The sequence below is a fragment of the Aethalodelphis obliquidens genome, unplaced genomic scaffold (assembly GCF_003676395.1).
Source record: "Aethalodelphis obliquidens isolate GAN/ISIS:26980383/991018 unplaced genomic scaffold, ASM367639v1 scaffold24, whole genome shotgun sequence".
Lineage (NCBI taxonomy): Eukaryota > Metazoa > Chordata > Mammalia > Artiodactyla > Delphinidae > Aethalodelphis > Aethalodelphis obliquidens.
The window spans coordinates 22,208,048-22,234,040 of NW_020837968.1; the positions used below are offsets into that span (position 1 = coordinate 22,208,048).

The 25,993-nt window shown below is 36.5% G+C and overlaps 1 protein-coding gene across 1 annotated transcript in view; it reads right to left on the reverse strand.

The window, feature by feature from the left end:
• Nucleotides 1-25,993, reverse strand: part of CATSPERE (catsper channel auxiliary subunit epsilon) — a 243,606-nt gene that overhangs the window by 36,675 nt on the left and 180,938 nt on the right. The window contains exons 14-17 of the mRNA XM_027122413.1: nucleotides 23,506-23,558; nucleotides 21,379-21,429; nucleotides 20,946-20,979; nucleotides 20,798-20,877 (exon numbers count right to left, since the gene is read on the reverse strand). Coding sequence (XP_026978214.1) covers nucleotides 20,798-20,877; nucleotides 20,946-20,979; nucleotides 21,379-21,429; nucleotides 23,506-23,558 — 218 coding nt within the window. The remainder of the gene's footprint in view (nucleotides 1-20,797; nucleotides 20,878-20,945; nucleotides 20,980-21,378; nucleotides 21,430-23,505; nucleotides 23,559-25,993) is intronic.

Below are 25,993 nucleotides of genomic sequence, written 5' to 3' on the forward strand. Positions count from 1 at the left end.
CACCAGTGGAATTGCTGGATCATATGGTAGTCTAGTTTTAGTTTTTTGAGGAAACTCTGTTCTGTTTTCCATAGTGGATGCACCAATTTACATTCCAGCCACAATGTACAAATGTTCCCTTCTCTCCACATCCTCACCAACATTTATTATTTGTAGACTTCCTGATGGTAGGCATTCTGACAGATGTAAGGTGGTATTTCATTGTGGCTTTGATTTGCATTTCTCTAATAATTAGCAATGTTGAGCATATTTTCATGTGCCTGTTTACCATCTGTATGTCTTCTTTGGAAAAATGTCTATTCAGATCTTCTGCCCAGTTTTTAATGTGGTTTGTTTTTTGGATATTGAGTTGTATGAATTGTTTATATATTTTGGATACTAACCCCTTATTGGTCATATCATTTGCAAATATTTTCTCCCATTCTGTAGGTTGTAGTTTTGTTTTGTCAGTGGTTTCCTTTGCTGTGCAAAAGCTTTTAAGTTTGAATTAGACCCCATATGTTTATTTTTGCTTTTGCTTCTTTTTCCTTAGGAGACATATCCAAAAAAATATTGCTACTATTCATGTCAAAGAGTGTTCTGCCTATGTTATCTTCTAGAATTTTTATGGTTCAGGTCCTACATTTAGGTCTCTAATCCATTTTGATTTTATTGATGTATATGGTGTGAGGAAATGTTCTAATTTCATTCTTTTGCATGTAGCTGTCCAGTTTTCTCAGCACCACTTCTTGAAGAGACTGTCTTTTCTTCATTTGCTTGGCTCCTTTGTCATAGATTAATTGACCATAAGTGTGTGGGTTTATTTCTGGGCTCTCTATTCTGTTTCATTGACCTATATATCTGTTTTTGTGCCAGTACCATGCTGTTTTGATTACTATAGCTCTGTAGTATAGTGTGAAGTGAGGGAGTGTGATCCTTCTAGATTTGTTCATTTTTCTCAAGATTGCTTTGGCTATTATTCAGGGTCTTTTGTGGTTCCATATAAATTTTAGGGTGATTTGTTCTAGTTCTGTGAAAAATGTCATAGGTATTTTGACAGGGATTGCATTAAATATGTAGATTGCTTTGGGTAGTATGAATAGTATGAACATTTTAATATTACTTCTTCCAGTTCAAGAACACAGGATATCTTTCCATTTCTTTGTATCATCCTCAATTTCCTTCATCAATGTTTTATAGGTTTCAGAGTATAGGTCTTTCACCTCCTTGGTTAAGTTTATTCCTAGGTATTTTATTCTTTTTGATATAATTTTAAACTTGATTGTTTCCTTGCTTTTTCTTTCTGATAGTTCATTATTAGTATATAGAAAAACAACAGATTTCTATATATTAATCTTGTACCCTGCAACTTCACTGAATTTATTAATTAGTTCTAATAGCTTTTTTTGGTGGAGACATTAGGATTTTCTACATATAGTATCATGTCATCTGCAAATAGTAATAGTTTTATTTCTTCCAATTTGATGCTTTTTGTTTCTTTTCCTTGTCTGATTTTTATGGCTAGGACTTCCAATACCATGTTAAATAGAAATGTTGAGAGTAGGCATCTTTGCTTTGTTCCTGATTTTAGAGGAAAGGCTTTCATTGGGTGTGATGTTAGCTCTGGGTTTGTCATAAACGGCCTTCATTATTTTGAAATATGTTCCCCCTATACCCACTTTGATGAGAGTTTTTATCATGAATGGATGTTGAATTTTGTCAAATGCTTTCTCTGAGCCTATTGAGATGATTGTGTGACCTTTATCCTCCCTTTTGTTAATGTGGTGTTTCACATTGATTGATTTGTGAATACTGAACAAGTCTTGCATCCCTGGAATAAATCACACTTTATCATTTTATATATTGTTGAATTCATTTTGCTAATATTTTGTTGAGGATTTTTGCATCTAAATTCATCATAGATATTGGCCTGTAATTCTCTTTTTTGTGGTGTCTTTGTCTGGGGTGGTATCAGGGTAATTATGGCCATGAAGAATGAATTTGGGAGTGTTCCAATTTTTTGGAATAGTTTGAAAAGGATACATATTAACCCTTCTTTGTGTGTTTGGTAGAATTCCCCTGTGAAGCTCTTCAGTCCTAGACTTTTGTTTCCTGGGAGTTTTTTTTAATTAAAAATTCAATTTCACTACTAGTGATAAGTTGGTTCAGATTGATTGTATATTTCTTCCTGATCCAATCATGGAAGGTTGTATGTTTCTACAAATTTGTCCATTTCTTCTAGGTTGTACAATTTGTTGGCATATAACTGTTCATAGTATTCTCTTATGATTTTTTGTATCTCTGTGATATTGGTTGTTGTTTCTTCTCCTTAATTTCTTATTTTATTTGGGTACTCTCTTTTCTTCTAGATGAACCTGGCTAAAGGTTCATTAATTTTGTTTATGTTTTCCAAAAACAAGCTCTTGCTTTTATTGATCTTTTCTATTTTTTCTTGGTCTCTATTTTATTTATTTTCTCTCTGATCTTTATTACTTTTTTACTTCTGCTTATTTTGGGCTTTGTTTGTTCCTCTTTTTCTAATTCCTTTAGGTGATAGGTTAGGTTGTTTATTTGAGATTTTTCTTATTTCTTGAGGTAGGCTTGTATTGCTATAAACTTCCCTCTTAGAACTGCTTTTGCTGCATCCCATAGATTTGGGAAAGTTGTGTTTCTATTTTCATTTGTCTCAAGTATTTTTTGATTTCCTCTTTGATTTTTTTCATTGACTTATTGGTTTTTTTAGTTGTGTGTTGTTTAGTCTCCATGAGTTTGTGCTTTTCCCGTTTTTCTTCCTGTGATTGATTTCTAGTTTCATACTGTTGTGGTCAGAAAAAAATGCTTGATATAATTTCTGTCCTTCTAAATTTGTTGAGACTTGTTTTTTGGCCTAGCATGTGATCTATTCTTGAGAACATTCCATGTGCAGTTGAATAGAATGTGTATTCTGCTGGTTTTGAATGGAATGTCCTGTAGATATCTATTAAGTCCAATTGGTATATTGTGTCATTTAAGACCACTGTTGCCTTATTGATTTTCTGTCTGGTGATTTGTCCATTGATGTAAGTGGGGTGTTAAAGTCCCCTACTCTTATTGTATTATTGGCAATTTCTCCCTTTATGTCTGTTAATATTTGCCTGATATATCTGGGTGCTCCTATATTAGGTGTATGTATGTTAATGAGTGTAACATTCTCTTCTTGTATTGATTCCTTTATCATTATATAATGCCTTTCTTTGTCTTTTATTATAGACCTTGTTTTAAAGTCTATTTTGTCTGATATGAGTATTGCTATCCCTGCTTTCTTGTTGTTTCCATTTGCATGAAGTATCTTTTACCATTCCATCCTTTTCAGTTTGTGTGTGTCTTTAGTTCTGAGGTACACGTCTTATAAGCAGCATATAGATGGGTCTCGTTTTTTAATCCAATCAGCAACCTATGTCTTTTGATTAGTGCATTTAGTCCATTGACATTTAAAGTAGTTATTGATAGGTATGTATTAATGTGGTTTTGTTACTTGTTTTCTGGTTGTTTTGTAGTTCTTCTCTATTCTTTTAGTTTCTTCCCTTGTGATTTGATGATTGTCTTTAGTGGTATGTTTTTGTTCCTTTTTCTCTAGTTTCCGTGTATCTAGTATATGTTTCTGATTTGTGGTTGCCATGAGGTTCCAACATATTGACCTATAACTACATCTGTTTTAAACAGGTAGTCCTTTAAGTTCAAGCACAATCTAAAAGATCTACATTTTTTACTTCCTTCCACCACATTTTTGGTTTTGATGTCATATTTTGTATCTTCATGTTTATCCCTTTACTGATTATTGTAGTTATAGTTGATTTTACATTTTTTTGTTTTTTAATCTTCATACTAGCTTATTTCAGTGGTTGATCCTCAGCCTTTACTATATATTTGCCTTTACTATAGATTCTTCCTTTTTTCCCTTTCCTATAGATTCTTTCTTCTTGTTATAGCCTATTCTATTCCACTTAGAGAAGACTTTTTAACATTTCTTTTAGGGTAGATTTAGTATTAATGAACTTTTTTAGTTTTTGCTAGTCTGAGAAGTTCTTTATCTCTCCGTCAATTCTAAATAATAATCATGATGGGCAAAGTATCCTAGATTGAAGATTTTTCCCTTTCAGCACTTTGTATAGATCATGCCACTCCCTTCTGGCCTGCAAAGTTTCTGCAGAAATATCAGCTGATAGCCTTATGGGTGTTCCCTTGTATATGACTTTTTGTTTTTCTCTTGCTACCTTTAGAATTCTCTCTTTATTTTTAACCTTTGTTATTTTAATTATGATATGTCCCAGTCTGGGTCTGTTTGAGTTTATTTTGTTTGGGACCCTCTGTGCTTTCTGAACCTGGATATCTGTTTCCTTCTTCAGGTTTGGGAATTTTTCAGCCATATTTCATCAAATACATTTTCAACCCTCTTCTCTCTCTCTTCTCCTTCTGGGACCCTTATAATGTGCATGTGGATATGCTTGATGCTGTCTCAAAGATCCCTTAAAACTGTTCTAATTTTTTTTTTCTTTTTGCTCTTCTGATTGGGTGATTTCTATTATTCTATCTTCCAGATCACTTATGCATTCTTCTTCTTCTTCTTTTTTTTTTTTTACATGTTTATTGGAGTATAATTGCTTTACAATAGTGTGTTAGTTTCTGCTTTATAACAAAGTGAATCAGTTATACATATACATTTGTTCCCATATCTCTTCCCTCTTGCATCTCCCTCCCTCCCACCCTCCCTATCCCACCCATCTAGGTGGTCACAAAGCACCGAGTTGATCTCCCTGTGCTATGTGGCTGCTTCCCACTAGCTATCTATTTTACGTTTGGTAGTGTATATATGTCCATGCCACTCTCTCACTTTGTCACAGTTTACCCTTCCCCCTCCCCATATCCTCAAGTCCATTCTCTAGTAGGTCTGTGTCTTTATTCCCGTCTTACCCCTAGATTCTTCATGACATTTTTTGTTTTCTTAGATTCCATATATATGTGTTAGCATACGGTGTTTGTCTTTCTCTTTCTGACTTACTTCACTCTGTATGACAGGCTCTAGGTCCATCCACCTCATTACAAATAACTCAATTTTGTTTCTTTTTATGGCTGAGTAATATTCCATTGTATATATGTGCCACATCTTCTTTATCCATTCATCCGATGATGGACACTTAGGTTGTTTCCATCTCCTGGCTATTGTAAATAGAGCTGAAATGAACATTTTGGTACATGACTCTTTTTGAATTTTGTTTTTCTCAGGGTATATGCCCAGTAGTGGGATTGCTGGGTCATATGGTAGTTCTATTTGTAGTTTTTTAAGGAACCTCCATACTGTTCTCCATAGTGGCTGAACCAATTCACATTCCCACCAGCAGTGCAAGAGTGTTCCCTTTTCTCCACACCCTCTCCAGCATTTATTGTTTCTAGATTTTTTGATGATGGCCATTCTGACTGGTGTGAGATGATATCTCATTGTAGTTTTGATTTGCATTTCTCTAATGATTAATGATGCTGAGCATTCTTTCATGTGTTTGTTGGCAATCTGTATATCTTCTTTGGAGAAATGTCTATTTAGGTCTTCTGCCCATTTTTGGATTGGGTTGTTTGTTTTCTTGACATTGAGCTGCATGAGCTGCTTGTAAATTTTGGAGATTAATCCCTTGTCAGTTGCTTCATTTGCAAATATTTTCTCCCATTCTGAGGGCTGTCTTTTGGTCTTGTTTATGGTTTCCTTTGCTGTGCAAAAGCTTTGAAGTTTCATTAGGTCCCATTTGTTTATTTTTGTTTTTATTTCCATTTCTCTAGGAGGTGGGTCAAAAAGGATCTTGCTGTGATTTATGTCATAGAGTGTTCTGCCTATGTTTTTCACATTCTTCTATATCACCTAGTCTGGTGTTCATTCCTTCTACTGTGCTTTTCATTTCAGTTATCATATTCTTCAGTTCTGACTGGTTCTTTTTCATATTCTAGTTCTTTGTTAAAACTCTCACTGTGTTCATCTATTCTTTTTCCTAATTCAGTTAGCATTCTTATTTCTAATGCTTTGACTCTTTATCTGGTAAATTGTTTACCGCTTTTTCACTGGTTGTTTTTTCAGGGGTTTTCTGTTGCTCTTTCAATTGAAACAAATTCCTCTGTATTCTCATTTTGCTCAACTCTCTCTGTGTGTATGAAATTAGATGAAACAGTTACCTATTGCGGTCTTGAAGGGGTGTCCCTTTATGAGAGCATCCCTATACAGTGTGCATGTGCCCAGTGGCTTTGGTGGGAGAGCTGGATCTGAAGTGAACACAAGTCCTATCTTTTCGCAGGGTGTATTGGCAACCATCACCTTGGTAGGAAGTGGGACTGGAGATGGTAGGGCCAGAGCCAGGTGTCAGCCAGGGCTTCTCCTCTGCTCTGTGACCATCACCACCCTATAAAGGGAGGGGTCGAGTCCCAAGTTGCTGAAGCAGAAGCCCTGAAGTTTGGGTCTGAGCTGGCTCTGTTCCCTTTAAGTGTGTGCTCTCCCGCCTCCCAGCACTGGAACCCTCATCCCAGAGGGAAGCAGTGCTGGAATAAGAGGGGCTGGCATGGATGCTTGGCATGTGTCAGGGTACAGGCTGTGGTGGTCTGGCTGGGGTCAGACACCTGGACTGCTTCCAGTGTAATGCCTGTGAAAGTGCCAGTAATGGCTGCCCCCACTCCACTCAGACACTGCTTTGAGTCCGAATCTCCTTTGTCCCTCACAGATGAGCCTCCCTTTGGCCTCTGCCATCCTAGCTAAGGTGTGGAATTGTGTCATGAAACAAGAAGGACTCAAGTGGTCATTTGGCTCAGGCTAGGATGTGTGCTGGGACGTCATGGGAAACCAGCCAGCCACCTGTGCAGTCTCAATCCACCCTCTCCAGTGTGCTTCAGGAGCAAGCAAGTGTGTGCTCCTCATGAGTGGAGTTCAGGCTTCCTACAGTCCTTCTGTTAGTCCTACTGGCCTTCCAACCAGCCAAGGGGGCTCGTCTTCACAGTGTTAGACCCAGGGCTCGGGCACCCAATAGGTGGTTTGAACTGCTCACTCCCTAGGGAGGATCTTCATCCATGTAACCTCCTTTCTCCTCTGAATCCCCTCCCAGGTTCACAGGTCCTGACCTGATCACTTTTCTTCCCTTCCTACCCAATTCTGCGTGGATCTTTCTGACAGCCTAAGTTGTATAGGAGTCTTTCTGCCAGTCTCCAGTTAGTTTTCAGTGAGAATTTTCCACATGTAGCTGTATTTTCAATGTGTTAATGGGGTGGGGGCAGAGGGAGAGTCCATGTCCTTTTACTCCACCATCTTGATCTCCTCTCACCAGACTTTTTTATCATGAAAAATATGCACAATGTAAAAATTAGCATTTTAACCATTTTTAAATATACAGTTCAGTGGCATTAAGCATAAAACTTCATTGTATGATCACGACCATCTGTCTACATAATCTTTTCATCTTGCAAAACTGAAATTCCAGTTAGCAGACATTTAATCCTGTCCAAAATGTCCATAATATATTTGGTCCATCCCAAAATGTCCTTCTTTGATATTTGCAGGACCATTTGCTCCTGTCCAAAATGTCCATAACACATTTGATCTATGCCAAAATGTTCTTTATATTTGGTCACATTTTGTCCTGTCCAAAACATCTATGGAGACATTTTGTCCACATCAAAAAGTCCTTGATATTTGGTCCTGTCAAAACTATTTAGCATAGACCAAATATTTTCATGAATATTTTGGACAGAACCACATTTCAAGAACTTTTTGGCATAGACCAAATATCTTTTGGATCAAATGTCTTATGAACATTTTAGACAGGATCAAATGTTCTGCAAGGGAAATTTCTTACCCATTAAATGATAACTTGCCATTCCTCTTATCCTACAGCCCCTGGAAAGCACCATTCTACTTTCTATGAATTAACAACTCTTGGTACCTCATGAAAGTGGAATCATACTGTATTTGTCCTTTGGTGACTGGCATTTTTCTTTTAGCATAATGTCTTTGAGATTCATGCATGTTGAGGCATGTGTAAGAATTGCCTTCTTTAAGGCTGAATAGTACTCCACTGTAGATATGTATCACATTTTGTTTATCTGTTTATCTGTCAATGGACACTTGGGTTGCTTCCACCTTTTGACTATTATGAATAATGCTGCTTAAGAATATGATGTACAAATATCTGTTCTAGTCCCTCCTTTCACTTCTTTTGGATATATAGCCAGAAGTGAAATTGCTAGATCATAGGATAATACTATGGTTAACTTAATAGTTAACTTGCTAGTTCTTTTATGCTTCAGCACTTAAAAATGCCATTCTATTGTTACCTGACCTCTACTGTTTCTTTTTTTTTAAAGATTTTTAATAAATTTTAATTTTATATTGGAGTATAGTTAATTTATAATGATTAATAATGGAGTATAGTTGATTAATGGAGTATAGCTGATTAATAATAAATTTTTATTTTATATTGGAGTATAGTTGATTAATAATGTTAGTTTCAGGTGTACAGCAAAGTGATCCAGTTATACATATACATGTATCTATTCTTTTTCATATTCTTTTCCCATTTATTTTATAACAGAATATTGAGCAGTGTTCCCTGTGCTATACAGTAGGCCCTTGTTGGTTATCTATTTTAAATATAGCAGTGTGTACATGTCAATCCCAAACTCCCAATCTATCCCTCCCCCTCCTCCACCCCTCCCCCTGGTAACCATAAGTTCATTCTCTAAGTCTGTAAGTCTGTTTCTGTTTTGTAAATAAGTTCATTTGTATAATTTTTTTTTAGATTCCACATATAAGTGATGTCATACGATATTTTTCTTTCCCTGTCTGACTTATTTCACTTAGTATGATAATCTCCAGGTTCATCCATGTTGCTGCAAATGGCATTTCATTCTTTTTTTATGACAGAGTAATATTCCATTGTATATATGTACCACATCTTCTTTATCCATTCCTTCATTGATGGACATGTAGGTTGCTTCCATGTCCTGGTATTGTAAATACTGCTGCAATGAACATTGGGGTACATATATCTTTTCTAATTATGGTTTTCTCCAGATATATGCCCAGGAGTGGGACTGCTGGATGATATGGTAGCTCTATTTTTAGTTTTTTAAGGAACCTCCATAGTGTTCTCCACAGTGGCTGTACCAATTTACATTCCCATCAACAGTGTAGGAGGGTTCCCTTTTCTCCACACCCTCTCCACTATTTATTGTTTGTAGATTTTTTGATGATGGCCATTCTGACTGGTGTGAGGTGATATCTCATTGTAGTTTTGGTTTGCATTTCTCTAATGATTAGTGATGTTGAGCATCTTTTCATGTACCTCTTGCCCACCTGTATGTCTTCTTTGGAGAAATATCTATTTAGGTCTTCTGCCTATTTTTTGATTGGGTCATTTATTTTATTGATATTCAGCCACATGAGCTCTTTGTAAATTTTGGAGACTAATCCCTTGTCGGTCACATCATTTACAAATATTTTCTCCTATTCTGTAGGTTGTCTTTTCACTTTGTTTATGGTTTCCTTTGCCATGTAGAAGCTTTTGAGTTTAATTACTGACCTCTACTATTTCTGGTGAAAAGTTTTCTATAATTCTTTCTTTGTTCCCCTGAATGTAATGTATCATTTTTTCCCCTGTCTAGCTGCTTTAAGCATTTCTCTTTATCTTTAGCTTTCAGCATTTGTCTATGTTGTGCCTAGATGTGGTGTTTATTGAACTTCTGGGATCCATGGGCTAATATTTATCACCAACTTTGGATACATTTCAGTCAATATTTCTTCAAAAAATATTCTATTTAAGTTAGATTGCTTGATATTGTTCCATAGGTCATTGAAGCACATAATTAAAAAAATTCTTTCCTGTTGTATAATTTGGATAATTTCTGTTGAACTATCTTTATTTTTACTAATCTTTTTATCTGCTTTGTCTAACTTCCTATTAAGCCTGTCCTATTAATTTTTATTTTTAAATTTCAGTTGCTGTATTTGCTTTTAGTCTAGCATTCCAAACTGACTCTTTTTAAAATTTATTTATTTTTGGCTGCATTGGGTTTTCATTGTTGCACGTGGGTTTTCTCTAGTTGCGGCGAGCGGGAGCTACTCTTCATTGTGGTGCATGGTCTTCTCATTGTGGTGGCTTCTCTTCTTGTGGAGCACAGGCTCTAAGCATGTGGGCTTCAGTAGTTGTGGCTCATGGGCTCTAGAGTGAGGCTCAGTGGTTGTGGCACACAGGCTTAGTTGCTCCGCGGCATGTGGGATCTTCCCAGACCAGGGCTTGAACCTGTGTCCCCTGCATTGGCAAGCTGATTCTTAACTACTGTGCCACCAGGGAAGTCCCCAAATTGGCTCTTTTAAAAAAATAGTTAACATTTTTTTACTGAGATTCCCTATCTGTTCACCCATTCTCTACAATTTTCCTAAGAATCTTTTAACATATTTATACTTGCTGAATTAAAGTCCTTGTCTGCTAATGCCAGTCAGAGTCTGGGTCATCTGTAGTCTGCTACTACTAACACCATTTTATTGATTTGGGGTCATTTTCCTGAGTCTTTGGATGTCTAGTAATTTTTAATACTGTACTGTACTGAACATTTAAAACTATACATTGTTGACACTCTGGGTTTTGTTATTTTCCTCTAAAGAGTTTTGTTGTTATTGTTGTTCTTCTTTTTCTTCCTCTTCCTCCTCTTCCTCTTTTTCCTCTTCCTTCTCTCCTTCTCCTTCTTCTCCTTCTCCTTCTTCTTCTCTTTCTTCTTCTTCTGAAGATAAATAACTGGTGGATCTCCCTGACTCTGATGAAGATTAGTTTTAGGACTTGGAAGGCTTTACAGTGGTTTAGTTTTGCCTTTAACCCCAGGACAGAGCATTTTGTCTTTAGCTAACCATTTTGGTTTCAGAAGAAAGCCTAAGGTGTTTTCCAATACCCTCTAGGTTGGTGTGACTTTGTCCAGATTTGTCTCCCAGCATCAGGTAACTATTGAAATCTCTGCTTCCTTTCCTTACACATGCACAGTTCAAGAATTTGAGGAAAAAGTTTTCTATACTTTTATTGCTCCTCCTGCATGATGCTGTCCTTTCCAAGGTTTTTCACCTAAATTTATAGCTGTTTCATAGTCACATACTTCACTGTCTATCTCTTAAGTCCAGTAGATCTGTCATTTTCTGTTAAAGCCTGATTCTCACATACCCTGCCAAAAACTAGGAAGTGACTTCAGAGGACAGTCTTACTTAGAAATCTTTCCTTCTTTCAAGGATCATGTCTTTTGCAGTTTTTGCTCTCTAATGCTTCTAAAGAATTATTTATTACAGTTTGTCTAGAGCATATATAGTTGGTATTGGGCAGAGTGTATGTCAAATAAAACTACTTTGCCATTTCTAGAACTTCAATTCTGGAAGATATTTGACTGGATATTTTTAGCCCATTGTTTTTCTATATAAATTTTAGGACCTACTTGTTAAATTTTGCTGAAAACCCTGATGAAATTTTATTGGAATTTCATTTAAGTTATGGATAGATTAGAGAAGAACTGATACCTTTGTAATACTGAGTCTCTCTATCAAAACATGTGGTATAGTTTTTCAAGTATTATAGTCCTCTTCTATATATTTAATAATATTTTATAAATTTTGCTATACAGATCTTGTACAACTTTTATTAAATCTATTCTACTTTATTTTATTTTTGCTATTGTGAACGGAATGATTTTTCTATTATACAGTTTACCCTCAAAAACAATGGGTTTAAAACGTGTGAGTGTGCTTATATGCAGATTTTTTTCAATAGTAAATACTACAGTACTACAAAATCTGTGGTAGGTTTAAATCCACAGATGTGGAACCGCAGTATGGAGGAACCACTTGTGTGGAGAGCCAACTATAAGTTATATGTGAATTTTATTATTTTTATTATTATTACTATTATTATTTATTATAGGTACATGGAGGGCTGTTCAAGGGTCAACTATATATTCTAGTTAGCATTTACTGATGTATGGAGACATTTTAATTTATTGTATTTTGATCCTGAATTCCACTTGCTGAACGTTCTTCTAAGGTCTAACTGGATATTTCTCTCATAAATTACATATACCTGACTTCATTTAAAAATGCAATCTTAGAATTATTGTCTTTTAATATAGAGGTAAGTGCTTTAAAATTTTGGTCATTATTAATATATTTATATGTAATTCTACTATGTAACTTTTTCTTTTTACTAACTCTGTATTTTTTTCTCTTTTCATCTATAGCATTGCTCAATAGTTTAAGTTGGTCTAACTTCATTGCTACAACAATCCTCAAAATCTCAGTAAGTTAACACAATAAAGTTTATTCCTTACTCATTTTATGGTCCACTGTGGGTGGAATTAGATGAGGGGAGATGCTCTGTTCCACATAATCCTTTAGAAACCCAGACTTTTTTCCATTTAGTAGACCATAATGTTTCTGAGTCCTTTTTGGATTCTCCAAAACTGGCAGATGATAGAAGATAAAAAGAGATAGCTGGGAGGATTATGCAAAACTTAATTTTTTTTATGGGGGGCAGAGTACAAGCCTGACTGGTCATGTGACACTTTGGTCCACATTCCACTGTGCAGTATTCAGGCATATGGCCCCACCTAACTGCAAAGCATGTTTAGAAACAGAGTCTAGGTGTGTGTCCTGGAGGAAAAGAAAACGGTATTTTGTATGTTCATTAAGTTTTCTTCTTATCAAGTTTTTTCAAAAATAACCCCACTTTGTTCTTTCTATTCTTCTTTTAGTGACTCTTCACTTTAAAAGTCTTGACCCCATGCCTAAACAATGCTAAGATTTCAGAATAATTTAACTCTAATCATCTTACTTCAATTCCACATGTTGAGTAGTATTATTTCATTTCCATCTTGTTTTCACATCCATCAAAGATATTATTCTTAAAATTTATTTCTACAGTTTATCTTTCTTTACTTTAACCAATAATTTCTTTCCTTATGATTGATTCCTCTACTTTGTTATTTTCCTTTTTGGGCTTATTTTTCTTCTTATTGAATAAAATCCTTCAGTAGTTTTTTGTTTTGTTTTTATTAAGGATTTTTAATGTAAACTCTTTATTTGCATAGGTATTTATTTCACCTTAACTCTCTAATAAAAGTTTATCTAGATTTACAATCTAAGATTAACATTCTTTTCCCTCAGATCAATGAAAATATCATTCTATTATTTTTGTCCTATTTTTGCTGATAAGAAATCTCTCAATATAAGTGGCAGTCTATTGTGGGTAATCTATCTTATCTGTATGGCAGCATATAAATATTTTCTCTTTTTCTTTTGTGTTCTATGATTTCATTTTGAGTTACTTAAGACTTTGTGTCAATTTTCACCCTGATGACTTAGCCCTTTAATAAATTATGGAAAGTTTTCACATTTTATTTGATTGAGTTTCACTTCCCTTTCCAACCCATTTTCTCTAATTTCTTCTTCTGGAGAAAACTATTAGGCACATGTTAGAAGAATTTGTCATTCTTTTCTCAATTTTTTCTTAACTTCTTTCTTATTTCTATAACTCCTTAACTATTTGTGCTGCATTCTGGTTGATTTCCATGTCTCTCTCTTTCTTTCTTTCTTTCTTTTTTTTTGTAACCGTCTCTTTACCCATATCTTTAGTGGTTTGTAATCATCTCTAAACTTTTGAATTTAATAGCTATGATTTTATATCTAGAATTTCTATCTTTTTAAAATATGCCTACTTTCTTTTCTTTCTTTCTTTTTTTTTTTTTTTAGGCCACACTGTGTGGCATGCTGGATCTTAGTTCTCCAACCTGGGGTCAAACCCATGCCCCTTGCACTGAGAGTGTGGAGTCTTAACTACTGTACTGCCAGGGAAGTCCCCCTACTTTCTTTTCATAGTCATATTTTTTGTTATAGTTTGTTTTATTTGTCTTCCTTTTTCTTTATTTTTCTTTAACAATATTTTATGTATTGTTCAGATTGCTCCATTATTTTTAGTTTTGTTGGGCCTATCTTTCAATTTATTTTATCTTCTAACTCTCCCATTTCCTCATATGGTTGGTAAACATTTATTGACAATTCTTTGGTGGTGGTGATTTTTCCAGTGGGAGTCTTATGCACTGGATTTACTTTTTCAATTGCTTCTGTTGGAGCCTTAGGGATTTTATGGCTACGTGACATGTTTTTAAGCTTCTTTTTTCATCTATTGATTTTTATTACTATAGTCTTTTCCTGTGTATATACATTAAATTTAGATCCCTGTCCACATACAGCCTGAGGTTGACATTTAACATTCTTACAGGAGATATTTTTCCCACATTCATGCAGGTAAAACTTTCTTCCTTGTTTCTCTGGTCATTGAGTAGAATTTTCTAGTCTTCATATATCCTGGATTTATGAAAGACCTTCCTGGCCCCACAGAGTCTTTAAAACCCTATCTCCTAATTCCTACTTCCAGTATCCCAGATCAATATTCCTGGACTACAGTAGATCACCTGGAGCTGACTATTCTTAGAGTTCTCTCTTTACTTGTAACACCTAGAGATTGCTCTTTCTTTTTTTCAAGTTTGGCTATGCATAAACTATTTTGTTATGTTTTATCAAGGATTATGTGTGGATGGGGAGTGGTTCAAGTGAGCTCAGTCTGTTGCATTACCATATTCAGAATGACTGATTTTAAACTTTTCTTCCTTTATTAAAGAAAGCTCAACTGTAACATGTAAACTGTAAACTTGAATTGTAAACATGCTGATATCTTTTATCCTAAAAAAAGAAACCTCATGATTTTGTGTTTTACTCTATAGGTAAATTTCAACCAAAAGTTGAAAAAGTGTAGGCTACATTTTGCCCCTACATAAAAATCTTTGATTTTGCAAACGCCCTGCAATCTGACTTCTGTCTGTTCTCATCATTTCATAGAAACTACTCTTATAAAGTTCACTAATGCTATTCTAATGTCAAATCCAATGGACATTTTCGGTGATGGTTTAGTAGTCTCTCTGAATTTGACTCTTTTACTCATTTTTTCTTAAAAAATCCTATTGTGAGCTTCACTGGTGGCGCAGTTGTTGAGAGTCCTCCTGCTGACGCAGGGGACACGGGTTCGTGCCCCGGTCCGGGAATATCCCACATGCCGTGGAGTGGCTGGGCCTGTGAGCCATGGCCGCTGAGCCTGCGCGTCCGGAGCCTGTGCTCCGCAACGGGAGAGGCCACAACAGTGAGAGGCCCGCGTACTGCTAAAAAAAAAAAAAAAAAAAAATTCCTATTGTGGGGAGGGGGGAGGGTAAGCTGGGACAAAGAGAGAGTGGCATGGACATACATACACTACCAAATGTAAAATAGATAGCTAGTGGGAAGCAGCTGCATAGCACAGAGAGATCACCTCGGTGCTTTGTGACCACCTAGAGGGGTGGGATAGGGAGGGTGGGAGGGAGGGAGACGCAAGAGGGAAGAGATATGGGGATATATGTATAGCTATAACTGATTCACTTGTTATAAAGCAGAAACTAACACACCGTTGCAAAGCAATTATACTCCAATAAAGATGTTAAAAAAAAAAACCCAGAAAACCAAAACAAAATAAATAAATAAATAAAAGACAAAGAAAAAAAATTCCTATTGTCTTTGCTTCCACAATTCCACATTATCTATGTTGTCCTTGTGTTTCTCTGAATGTTTTTTTCTGGCTCTTATTTCTAGACTCTTTTTTCCTCTCACCATGTTTGAATATTGGTTTTTTTTGTTTGTTTTTTAGTAGCGTAAATCTTTGGCTCATAACTCTTATTTTCCATATTACGGTTAAAATGAAACAAAACTTTTGATACTTCCTTTTATGTGGAGGGAGCTCAATGAGTATAACATTCTTGGTCTATCTTTGCTCTTCTATTCACTTTGCCCCTTGGGAAGTGGGTTGACTTAAATGATTGATAACTTAGAAAAGAATAAGCTGGGCATGCTTGGCTTAGCTTCACATTTTTCTTCTTATGAGTGAATTTCTTGTAGGATAACATGTTCTTTTCTCATTTGTTATACATTTAAAGTGCCTCCAAGATGAGAGACCAACAGTGGATCAACAATATGTGTGACTGGGGAGATGATTCTTTTTAACCCTTTTAGGTATAGTATTAGTGGTGTAGTATCAGGAAGTTCACTTTCTGCAAATGTAAGCTACATCTGTCAATATATACTTTTTGTCAGTAAAAAGTGATGAGTAATAACATTCTTCTTCTGACCCATATTATTCAACTCACTCAGGATTTGGTCAGGGAAGAGGGGTACAATTGGACCTCCTATGTACCCCAACAATTCTTTATGATCACCCACAACAATTCTTAATATCACAAAATTTTTATTGACTTCCAAATATATCTCTAGCTCAGACAGTTTACGTGAACTTCAGATGCTTCAGTTTAACATTTTATTGCACATCTCCTTCTGGATGTCACACAGACTCAAATTCAAAATGTCTAAAAATCAACTAGTCATCTTCCCCTGTAAGCATACCCTTTATTCTCTATTTTATATTACAATTGATGGTATTAAATTTTGTCCAGTTTAGGGAAGCCATAGACATAAAATTCATGAGTTCATTCAGCAAATATTTATTGATTGCTTACTATATGCTAGTCAGTGATCTAGGTGCTGGAGGATATAGCAGTGAACTAACTAAATAAAAAGCTCTTCTCTATGGAACTTCCATTATAGTAGAGGAGAAAAGACAATACACAAGTTAAATAAGTAATTTGTTAGCTGGTAATAAATACCATGAACAGAAAAGACAGATGAGGAGTGAAGGTGGTGCAGAGGCAGCTTATAATTTTAAACATGACAGTCAGCATAAGTCTCTTTAAGAAAATGACATTTGGGCAAAGACTTGAAGGAAGTGAGAGAACAAACTAAGTGAACATCTGGGGAAAGAGCATTGCAGGCACAGCAAGCAGCAGGTACAATGGCCCTGAGGTGGGAATCTGCTTGGCTTACCTGAGGGACAATAAGGAGGCCAAGTGAGTAGAATGGAGTAAGTGAGGTGAAGCTCATCAGGAGAAAGGTAACAGGGACAGCAGATCACATAGAGCTTTGTAAATCAGAGTAACGACTTGGCTTTTACTCAGTGATTATACATTTTGAGCTTAGGAGTGATGTGCTCTAACCATTTTAAATGATTCACTGTTGCTGCTATAGAGATGCAAGGGTGGAAGCAGGGAGACCAACAGAAAGGCTATTTTAATAATCCAGGCAAGTAGTGATGGCTTGGATCAGGGTGTTAGCAGTTCAAGTGGTGACAAATAGATTCTGTAGGTATCTTGAAGATAGAGCCAATAGGATTTACTGATGTATTGAATGAAAGATATAAAAGGAAGAGTGGCTGGGGTGATTCCAAAGTTTGACCCAAACAGCCAGAAGGATAGGGTTGATATCAGTTGAAATGAGGAATGCTATTGATGGAGCAGATTTTGAGGGTAAGATCAGGAGTTCAGTTTTGAACAGGTTGTTTGATATATCTAGGCAATATCTAAGTAGAAAAGTGATTTATGTATTCAACATCTATGTGGATTTATGGGTCTGGAGTTCAAGAGTTTTGCAGACACTGTTAGTGCTCACCAAATAACCCTGTGCCTGTTTACATTTTCTAGCCCACCTTGGAGTTAGATTAGGGCTATGGCATTAGGTTCCAGATAATTGGATGTGGGTGGAAATGATGTAAACCACTTCTAGGCCCAACCCTTTAAGATATCCCAGGAAATCCTCTAGTCTTTTTTTTTTTTTCCCAGTTTTCCCCTTTCAGAGTGGTAGTCTAGGAGGCCGTGTCAAGATGATGTAGGTACGAAATATGTCAGACTATGACATGAAAAAGGTTAAGCACAGAGATGCCAGGGTTTTTTACTGCAGCATAGCCTAGCCGTATTTGACTAATACAATGGAGGATATTCAGGCTGAAGATACAGTTTTGGGGTTTATCAATATATTGAGACATTCGAGTCCATGAGACTGGATGGCATCACTGAAAGAGAAAGTTGAAGTGGAGAAAAGAAAAGAAAGCTTTGAGCCTTGGGGCATTCCAACATTAAGAAGTCATGGAGAAAAGGAGAAACTAAGAAATTAAGGAGGAGCTATCAGTGAGGTAGCAGGAAAAGTAGGAAAATGTGATATCCTGGAAACCCAATAAGGAAAATATTTCAAGTAGGAGGAAATAATCAACTGTCAATTCTTGTTAATGAGATCAAGTAAGATGAGACCTGAGAATTGACCACTAAGTTTAGCAATACGGAGGCCAAGGCTGTTGGTCACATTGGCTAGCAGTGCCAATGGAGTGGTGGGGGTAAAATCCTGACTGAGAAAGATTTGGGAGAGGATAGGAGAAGAGCTGGTGACAGTGAGTATAGTAGCGAGAGGGGTAGTGGGGTCAAGAGAGGGTTTTTGTTTTGGTTTAGGTTTTGGTTTTGGTGACGGAAAGAATTGCATATTTGTATGATGATCCAGTAGACAGGGTAAAGTTGATGATGCAGGAGAAAGAGGGGGCAATTTCAGGAACAGTGGTTTTAATTAGGAAAGGGTGTAGGTATCCAGTTCACAAATGGAGGGACAGGCCTTAGATACCCATATACTTTATCTATGGTGACAGGAAGACAGACAGAGTTAATGGGCACAGATGCTTGAAGATGGATAGATAACAGTAGTAGAAGTTTGCAGAAAATCTCTCCTGATTGATATTACCTTTGACTCATTCATCTTCCTCATTCTCTCTTTCCCTCATCACTCACATCTATCAATTATCAAGCCCTGCCTGTCACTATGAGTAATTTTCTCATAAGTGATTCCTCTTTTTTGTCTTTGTTGCTATCTCAGTCATTTGTTTTTTTTTCCTCCCTGGACTACCAGTACAGTTTACTACCTGGTCTCCTTACTTAGACATGTTTCCCTGAAATTCATCTTCTATACTTCTTCCAGAGAGAACTAGCTAAAGCAAATATTTAATCATGCCACTCTACCATAAGAATGGATAGAAAGTCTTCCATGAGCTGGACTCTACCTAGTTAGTTTCCCAGCCTTTTCTACTGATACATGATGCCTCACTATGTGCTCTGATAACATTATACCATTTGAACTATGAAATTTCTTCCTCTAACTATCATTTTTACTCGAAAGGCTTACTCACTGGAGTTCCCTTTTACCTTCCCCACTTCTCCTTCTCTTCTCTGCCTTCAGCTAGATATTCGTTATAATTTAAGACTCAGTGACTCAGCTCAAATGCTCTGGGAACACTTTCCAGAGCCCCTCTCCCTTTTATAGCTGAGTTGGATTCTTTTCTTTTCAGTTTCAATACCAACCACCCATGTCATTTCTTTCTATTGTTCCATTTAGCATATCAGTTCATATCTAATTTATCAGACTCTTGAGCTCTTGAGAGCAGAAATTCTGGGTTAGTCATTTTTGAATTCCCAGTACCTAGCACAGTAATTGGTGCAAAGTAGGTGTTTAATAATGATGATATGAACTGAAGAGTGCACTTCTCTGAGAGAGAACATTGAGATTTTTTTTACCACTGGAGGATTAGGCACTAGATAAAACAAACAAAAAAAACAAAGAAAAAAACTAGGTCTCAGCAGGGGAAGGAGTGCCTAGGGTGCCCAAGAAAAGAAGTGGCATGATTAGATGTCTAGAAGATTGAAACTAAAGAAGATAGCAGATTAGCCTGATTGCTCAGAGAACCCATGACAGAGGGATTGTAGAAGGGTAACATAAGAGGGTTAGGGCAGAGCACAGAATCTTAGAACTGTCATAGATGAGAAGTGAGGGGCAGTACGTGCTGGCAGAGGCCTTCTGGATTCCAACAGGGAAAGCTCTGATGGCAAAACTAAATTGGAGTGCCTGATTCATTACTTCACACCTACACACCCTAAGAGATCTCAGAAGCTGTCTTCAGCCTGAGGGCCCCAAAAGCTGAAAGCATTGACTAAAATTTTGATGTTTTGCTCATAGGAATTTCACTTCCAGTAATTTATCCTCATGGCAGTAATTATCCTCTGCCATGAGGATAAATTTACTGGACAAATTTACTGGATAAATTATCCAGTAATTTATCCTCATGGCATATCTGGACTAATGTCCATACATTTATATAAATGGATATTCACCACAATTTTGTTTATAATAGCAAAAAAAAAAAAAATAGAAACCTAGGTCACTTGTCTCATATTTTTCTATATTTTTAATTTTGTAACAAGCTTTGTAACTTTTTTATAATCATAAATCTAGAATAAAGTCAGAGAAGCAAGCAAACTAGCACAAAATCACTTGGAAAAGCCTTCCTTGTAGCATTTTATTCATTTTTTTTATGAAACATTATTTATAAAAATTAAGTTAGAGATAATATTTTTGAAATCTCCCCACGTACTATTCCTTATTAGTAATCTAGTTTCTCTCTTTGCGAGCATTCAGTTATTATTGGCACATGGAAAGAAAAGTCATATGTCACCAGGGGGAGATAGTTCCTATAACAGGGAGGGGCGCTGAAGGTTGGGGAGAGATTTAGAGAGGATAAAGCAGGGGTTAGGAGACTGTCTGCATCCATGAGAGGAGTCTCAGCTCTCTTACCTACTTATGTCTCAACTTCTAAATTGTAATCTCCCTCAACATGCAGGGACCATGGACCATCCAACTTTCCATAACTAGTACTGAAAACCTAGTGTTGCATATATTTGGGTGCTCAAAAATATTTATTATTAAATGCATGATTAATTAGGCTTCTTTTCATACTTTTATTTTGAAACTTTCAAACTAAGTTAAAATTTTTAGTGAGAATATACTTACAGTTGAACCACAGGGTGAAACTTTTCTCTGAAATCAACTCTCAGTGGGCAGCCATATTTTTCCCAATTATATTTTACTCTCTGGAAAAGGAAAAATGCTTTAGTTATTTTCTATATTTGGCTGATTGACAAAATTATAGTTTTCTTACCAAGTGTTTAGATGGTCGATCCCTCAGATATGACCTGTAAAAAGACACTTTCATTACTTAGAATCTTTCCTCTTCTCAAACTTAAAAATTAAAACCACTACTTTGTTTGGGTAAAGAGGTATCACAAAAGTCAAACAGATAACCATAATTACAAAATACTCCTAAAATATGTGGAGATTAAACAACATACTTCTAAATAACACACAGATCAAAGACAAAATCTTAAGAGAAGTTAGAAAATATGTTCAACTAAATGAAAACACAACTTATCAAAATTTGTGAGGTGCAGCAAAATCAGTGCCTAGAGGTAAATTTATAGCAATAAATGTATATATCAGAAAAGACTGATGATAATAGGAATAAATACTGATTCTAAATTATTGATACTACGTTAATATAAAACTCAATGTTTATGTTAAAAAATACTTCTTACTTTTCAATGATGTAAAAAAAATCATGCTGAAGGCATTCTTTTTTATCAAATCTACAAAAAATAAAACATATTGAAGTTGTAATATCATCATTCCTTACTTACTAGCACAAACATTTAATCATTTAACTCAGTGATTCTTGAACTCGAAAGTATCACAGAATCATCACTTATTGAATTAGAATCTTTGGGGTTGGTGTGTAGTCCTAGCATTTCTATTTTTAAAACTCAGCTTCACAAATGTTTCTGAATGTACCAGAATTTGAAATATACTGATTTATCTCTTATATTTGATACATGTGAAAATTTGTAGAAAATCCATCAAAGTAAAGACAAATTTCTTTGGACTGTTTCATTCTTAATAATTTTTTAAAACACAGAGTTCTAATTGCTACTAGAGACTCAGTTGCACAGGTAAGGATCTATTTTAAGAATTCACATAATTTCTAGTTAGGGTTTATGCAGACATAAGGCTATCATGGTCTATAAAATGATAGAGTTTTTAGTAAGTTAAATTATTCATTTGACCATTTTTGCTGGCTGCTTCCAGTGTGACTCAGAAGGAACCCCAGTCACTGCTGTGTTTATATAGATATTGGAAGACTAGGACCACCTCCCACCCTGAATTCAAATTAGACCCCAAGAGATGCCCTCCTTCAGTGACAACTCTCCTGTCAGAAGTATCATTGGCCCCATAGGTATCCTTTGCTGATTGTGAAAACTTAGACCAACCACAACCTGAATCCAAGAAATTAGGGTCATTTTTAGAGTTCCAGAGCAGTGGGTCATTGACTGAGAGATCTGGAAAGAGGTCCTGAAATCTGTGTTTTCAGACATGCTCTCCAGGTGATTCTGGCGAGCAACCTAGTTTGACAATTGCTCTCTAAACCTTCCCAGAAACAGATTGATTCAAGCTGTTTTGCATCTCACTGAAGAAGGAAATCTTCATGCAATGATACTGCATGCAGGGGTACTGGGAATTGATTTTGGTAACATGTTGCTTAGAGCAGTTATTCTCAAATTTTAATGGCCCTACTAATCTTGGAAATTTTGTTAAAACAGAGATTCTGACTCAGCAGGTACGAGGTGAGGCCTGAGATTCTGCATTTCTAATAAGTTCCCAGGTGATGCCACTGCTGGTCCATAGTTTATACTCTAAGGAGCAAGGATGTAGACCATCCCAGAAATAAGATGCTATAGGCTGTTTAATTCCGTTAGCCTTTGTGTTTTCTGGAAAAGGACTTACGGGAAATGCAAATTCCTTGCTGAATGAGATGGGAATATTTAATTATCTGTCCGGCAACTGATTTTAACAATTTACTACTCAAAAGCTTATTAGAATGACAGATGAATAGACCTTTGTTTTGGATGAGAGCAAGCCACTTCATAAATAGATTCAGATAAGAGTCAATGTTACCCCACCCTCACCCTAACCACAGGAAATGAATTTCAATACATTTTTGTCTCCATTATACATTCCACCTCAGTTAAACAGATTTGTGTATGCTGACCTTTATTCTCTCCCATGCAGAAGAAAGAGCTGTGGATGACACAAGTTCCAGTGTGCTTCATTGTGAACCATAGTAAAAATCAATAAAAGTCACACCTTGGGATTCTCTGAAGGAAACACTTGTGGTTCTGTTAGGTTTGCTCTAAAAAACTTTCTCATGGAAAAAGGTGCAGGAAACTGAGGCTTCTCTCTTGTGGTTACAAGCAGTTCTCTGACAGAAATGAAATTATAACTGGTTTGAGTAGGATGGACAACAGAGGTAAGTTTTTCTCCCTCTCATTTCTCTGGAAATGAGTTGTACACTGAAGAGCTGAGGGAGGTAATGCAAAGGATGGAAACTGGCTTATGAAAAGGGAAGGTAGAGAAAAATGCTGGTAATGGAGATAGAGGTTAAGTCTGTCTGATCCAAATGTAATATTTGAATATGATTCAAATGTAATATTTGACTTGGCAAAAAAGTTCAAACAAGTCAGGTTTGGACAAATTATCAACTTATAATGAATGGATTTCATATGGACATGTCAGTCATTGGGCTAATATTATTGCTAGTAATTACCGTATAGTTCACCATTCGTTTTTAAACATAAAGAATAAGACAAGTCAAATGCAAATATACTTGCCCTTTAACAGCAATGAATTTATTAGCATCACAGCCAACAGATATTTGGAACACCTAAAGTAAAGTAATTTAGGTGATGAGTTTAGTGGTTCTAATTCACATGATCTAGAATATTACTACAGCTAAAAGCAATTACATTTTAGATTTGAAATAACCTTTTAAATGTAGAGTTTTGTTATACTGCTCTGTGCTGTTTTCCTCCTTCTTCGATCACTTTTTTCTTTCTTTGCTTCCTTTCACCCTTACTGCTCACAAGGCCCAAAGGTTGGGTCTCTGCTTTCTTACTTTGATGTGATCGCTCACTACTACCTCTGCAACCATGACTATCAACTCTGTAGTTCCAGCTTGCACCTGACTCACATGGCAGGTTTCTGTAATAGTGAGTGGGCCAAAAAATTCATCCAGGTTTTTCTGTAAGATGTTATGGAAACACGAATTTGACTTCTTTTTAGAGTCAGGGTCCTGGTTCTTCCTCAACTGGGATAAGCTACCTATATTTCTACCTGGCTCCAGGACACCTTACTCACTACTGTCTACCCTGCCCACCTCTCCAACCCCCACCCCAGGCTTTCTAATTGGGATTTAGATACTTGCCTTCTGTTTTAAACATGTCCTGTATGTTGCATATTTCCACAAGGCAAATCTAAAAACACCCTTGGGGATCAGGAGGCTGGGGTTAGAGAATGATGTCCAGCCAAGCTTGATGGATTTAAAGAATTGCACCTGCTAAGCCAGGAGCTTTCAGTCTTCATTTGAAAGGCATGCTCCACAGCAGGAGTTCATGGATTTTATTTCTTGAAGTATCTGACCTCACCCATAGGACCTGATTTGTTCTCTCAACAACTCTACCCACAGTCCTTGCTGTCCATCATTATTAAATCTTTTCCCATCAAATGTGTTTAGAAACATGTGTCTGCCCTTTATCTTTACTAAATTATCCATATATGGTACATGATTGGCTGAGGTCCTCAAGTTTTTCATAGTTAGGACACGCCATCACTTGATGATCTTATTTGTAACATCTCTTCTTTTATGGGTCTTAGTTCACAGAAATCATTCCTAGTCTCAGAATTAACAACCATGACTCAGATTAAAATACATGAGTTGACCTGCAGGTGGCTCTGGAACAGGAGCATGGGTACAGAATGTGGGAAGTATGAATAAGACTGTTTTGTAGGGTACCCACTGCTGGAGGGCTGACACATTTTCCTTGGGACAGGAAACCTAACAGAGAAATTCTGACATATAGCCCAAATGAAAACAATGAATGTAGTAGTTTTCTTTATTTAATGTTATTCTCTTAAGTACAGAGACAGGCAAAACTGTTTCTGCCTTAGCTCAGAATCAGACACAGCGTATTCCCTCGAACTGGACAGAACAACTGAACTGAGACAGGAATTCTAAAGGCCTTCAACACAGAAATGTTGGTAGACAATATATTAGACAGAGTGTAGTCATCTGTCCCTGGGAAACTTCATCTTGGAAGGAATTACTAACACCCTCTGAGGACTGGTTTACTAGGGTGGCCTCATTGCATTCTGGTTCTTGGTGTACAGTTAAAAAACTGAGATGCAGCCCTGTTGGTGCTGTCAGTTCTATTTGCTGCTCTGCTGCAGGCTATGAAGACTAAGTAACAAAGACAGCAGGCTCATGTTCAAATGGCTCAGTCCATGGTCCAGTTGGTCCAGCAGGTTTAACAAGGGCTTAACTTCATCCAACTAGAGAAGAAGTCTGTGGGCCCTCTGTCTATAATATTTATCCGGGAGGCCGATGACTTGCTTACCAGTGGGGATAGGAGCACAAAGAAGGGTCCCTGTGATTGAGAGCATACCTTGTAGTTGTGTACAGGTTTTTATTTTCTTGGCTAGCTAGAGGACCTACCTCCACAAGGCCACATTTTCCTGTTGCCAAAGGGCTATGGCATAGTCCATTATCTTCTACTATATGGCATACTCTCCATTCTATTTCAGTGGGTGGGTCAATACAAACTACCTGAAATGGGCACAGATGGTGGCTGGATTTGAACGGTCCATGTCTTGGGGTGTGCCAAGGAAGAAACCAGTGATATTAGATAATTACTCTGTGACAGGTATCATTCTGGGAATTTTACACAAATAATCTTATTTAATACTCTCAACAAAGTAGATAACTACTGTGAGATGGATATTATATTTCCCCTTTTACAAATGAGGCAGCTGAGACTGAGTGTTTAGGAGCTTCTTGAAGCCAGTAGGTGGTAGAGCTTGGATTTGAACTCAGGTTAGGTTAACATGCTTTTGTAATGCCTGGGCTGGGCAGGATATGGTGAATGAGGATCCCTAACAAATCTATAAATTAGACAGGAAAAAGATGGAGGAAACCACGGTGCTTCAGGAAGGCATCTTATATGGAATACGGTAGAGCAGTCGAGGAGCTGAAGATAGAAAATGCAGACCAAGTCTGAGGCAGGAACTCGCTAGGTTGCTGTTTTTTTTGCCTCCTCAGCAGAA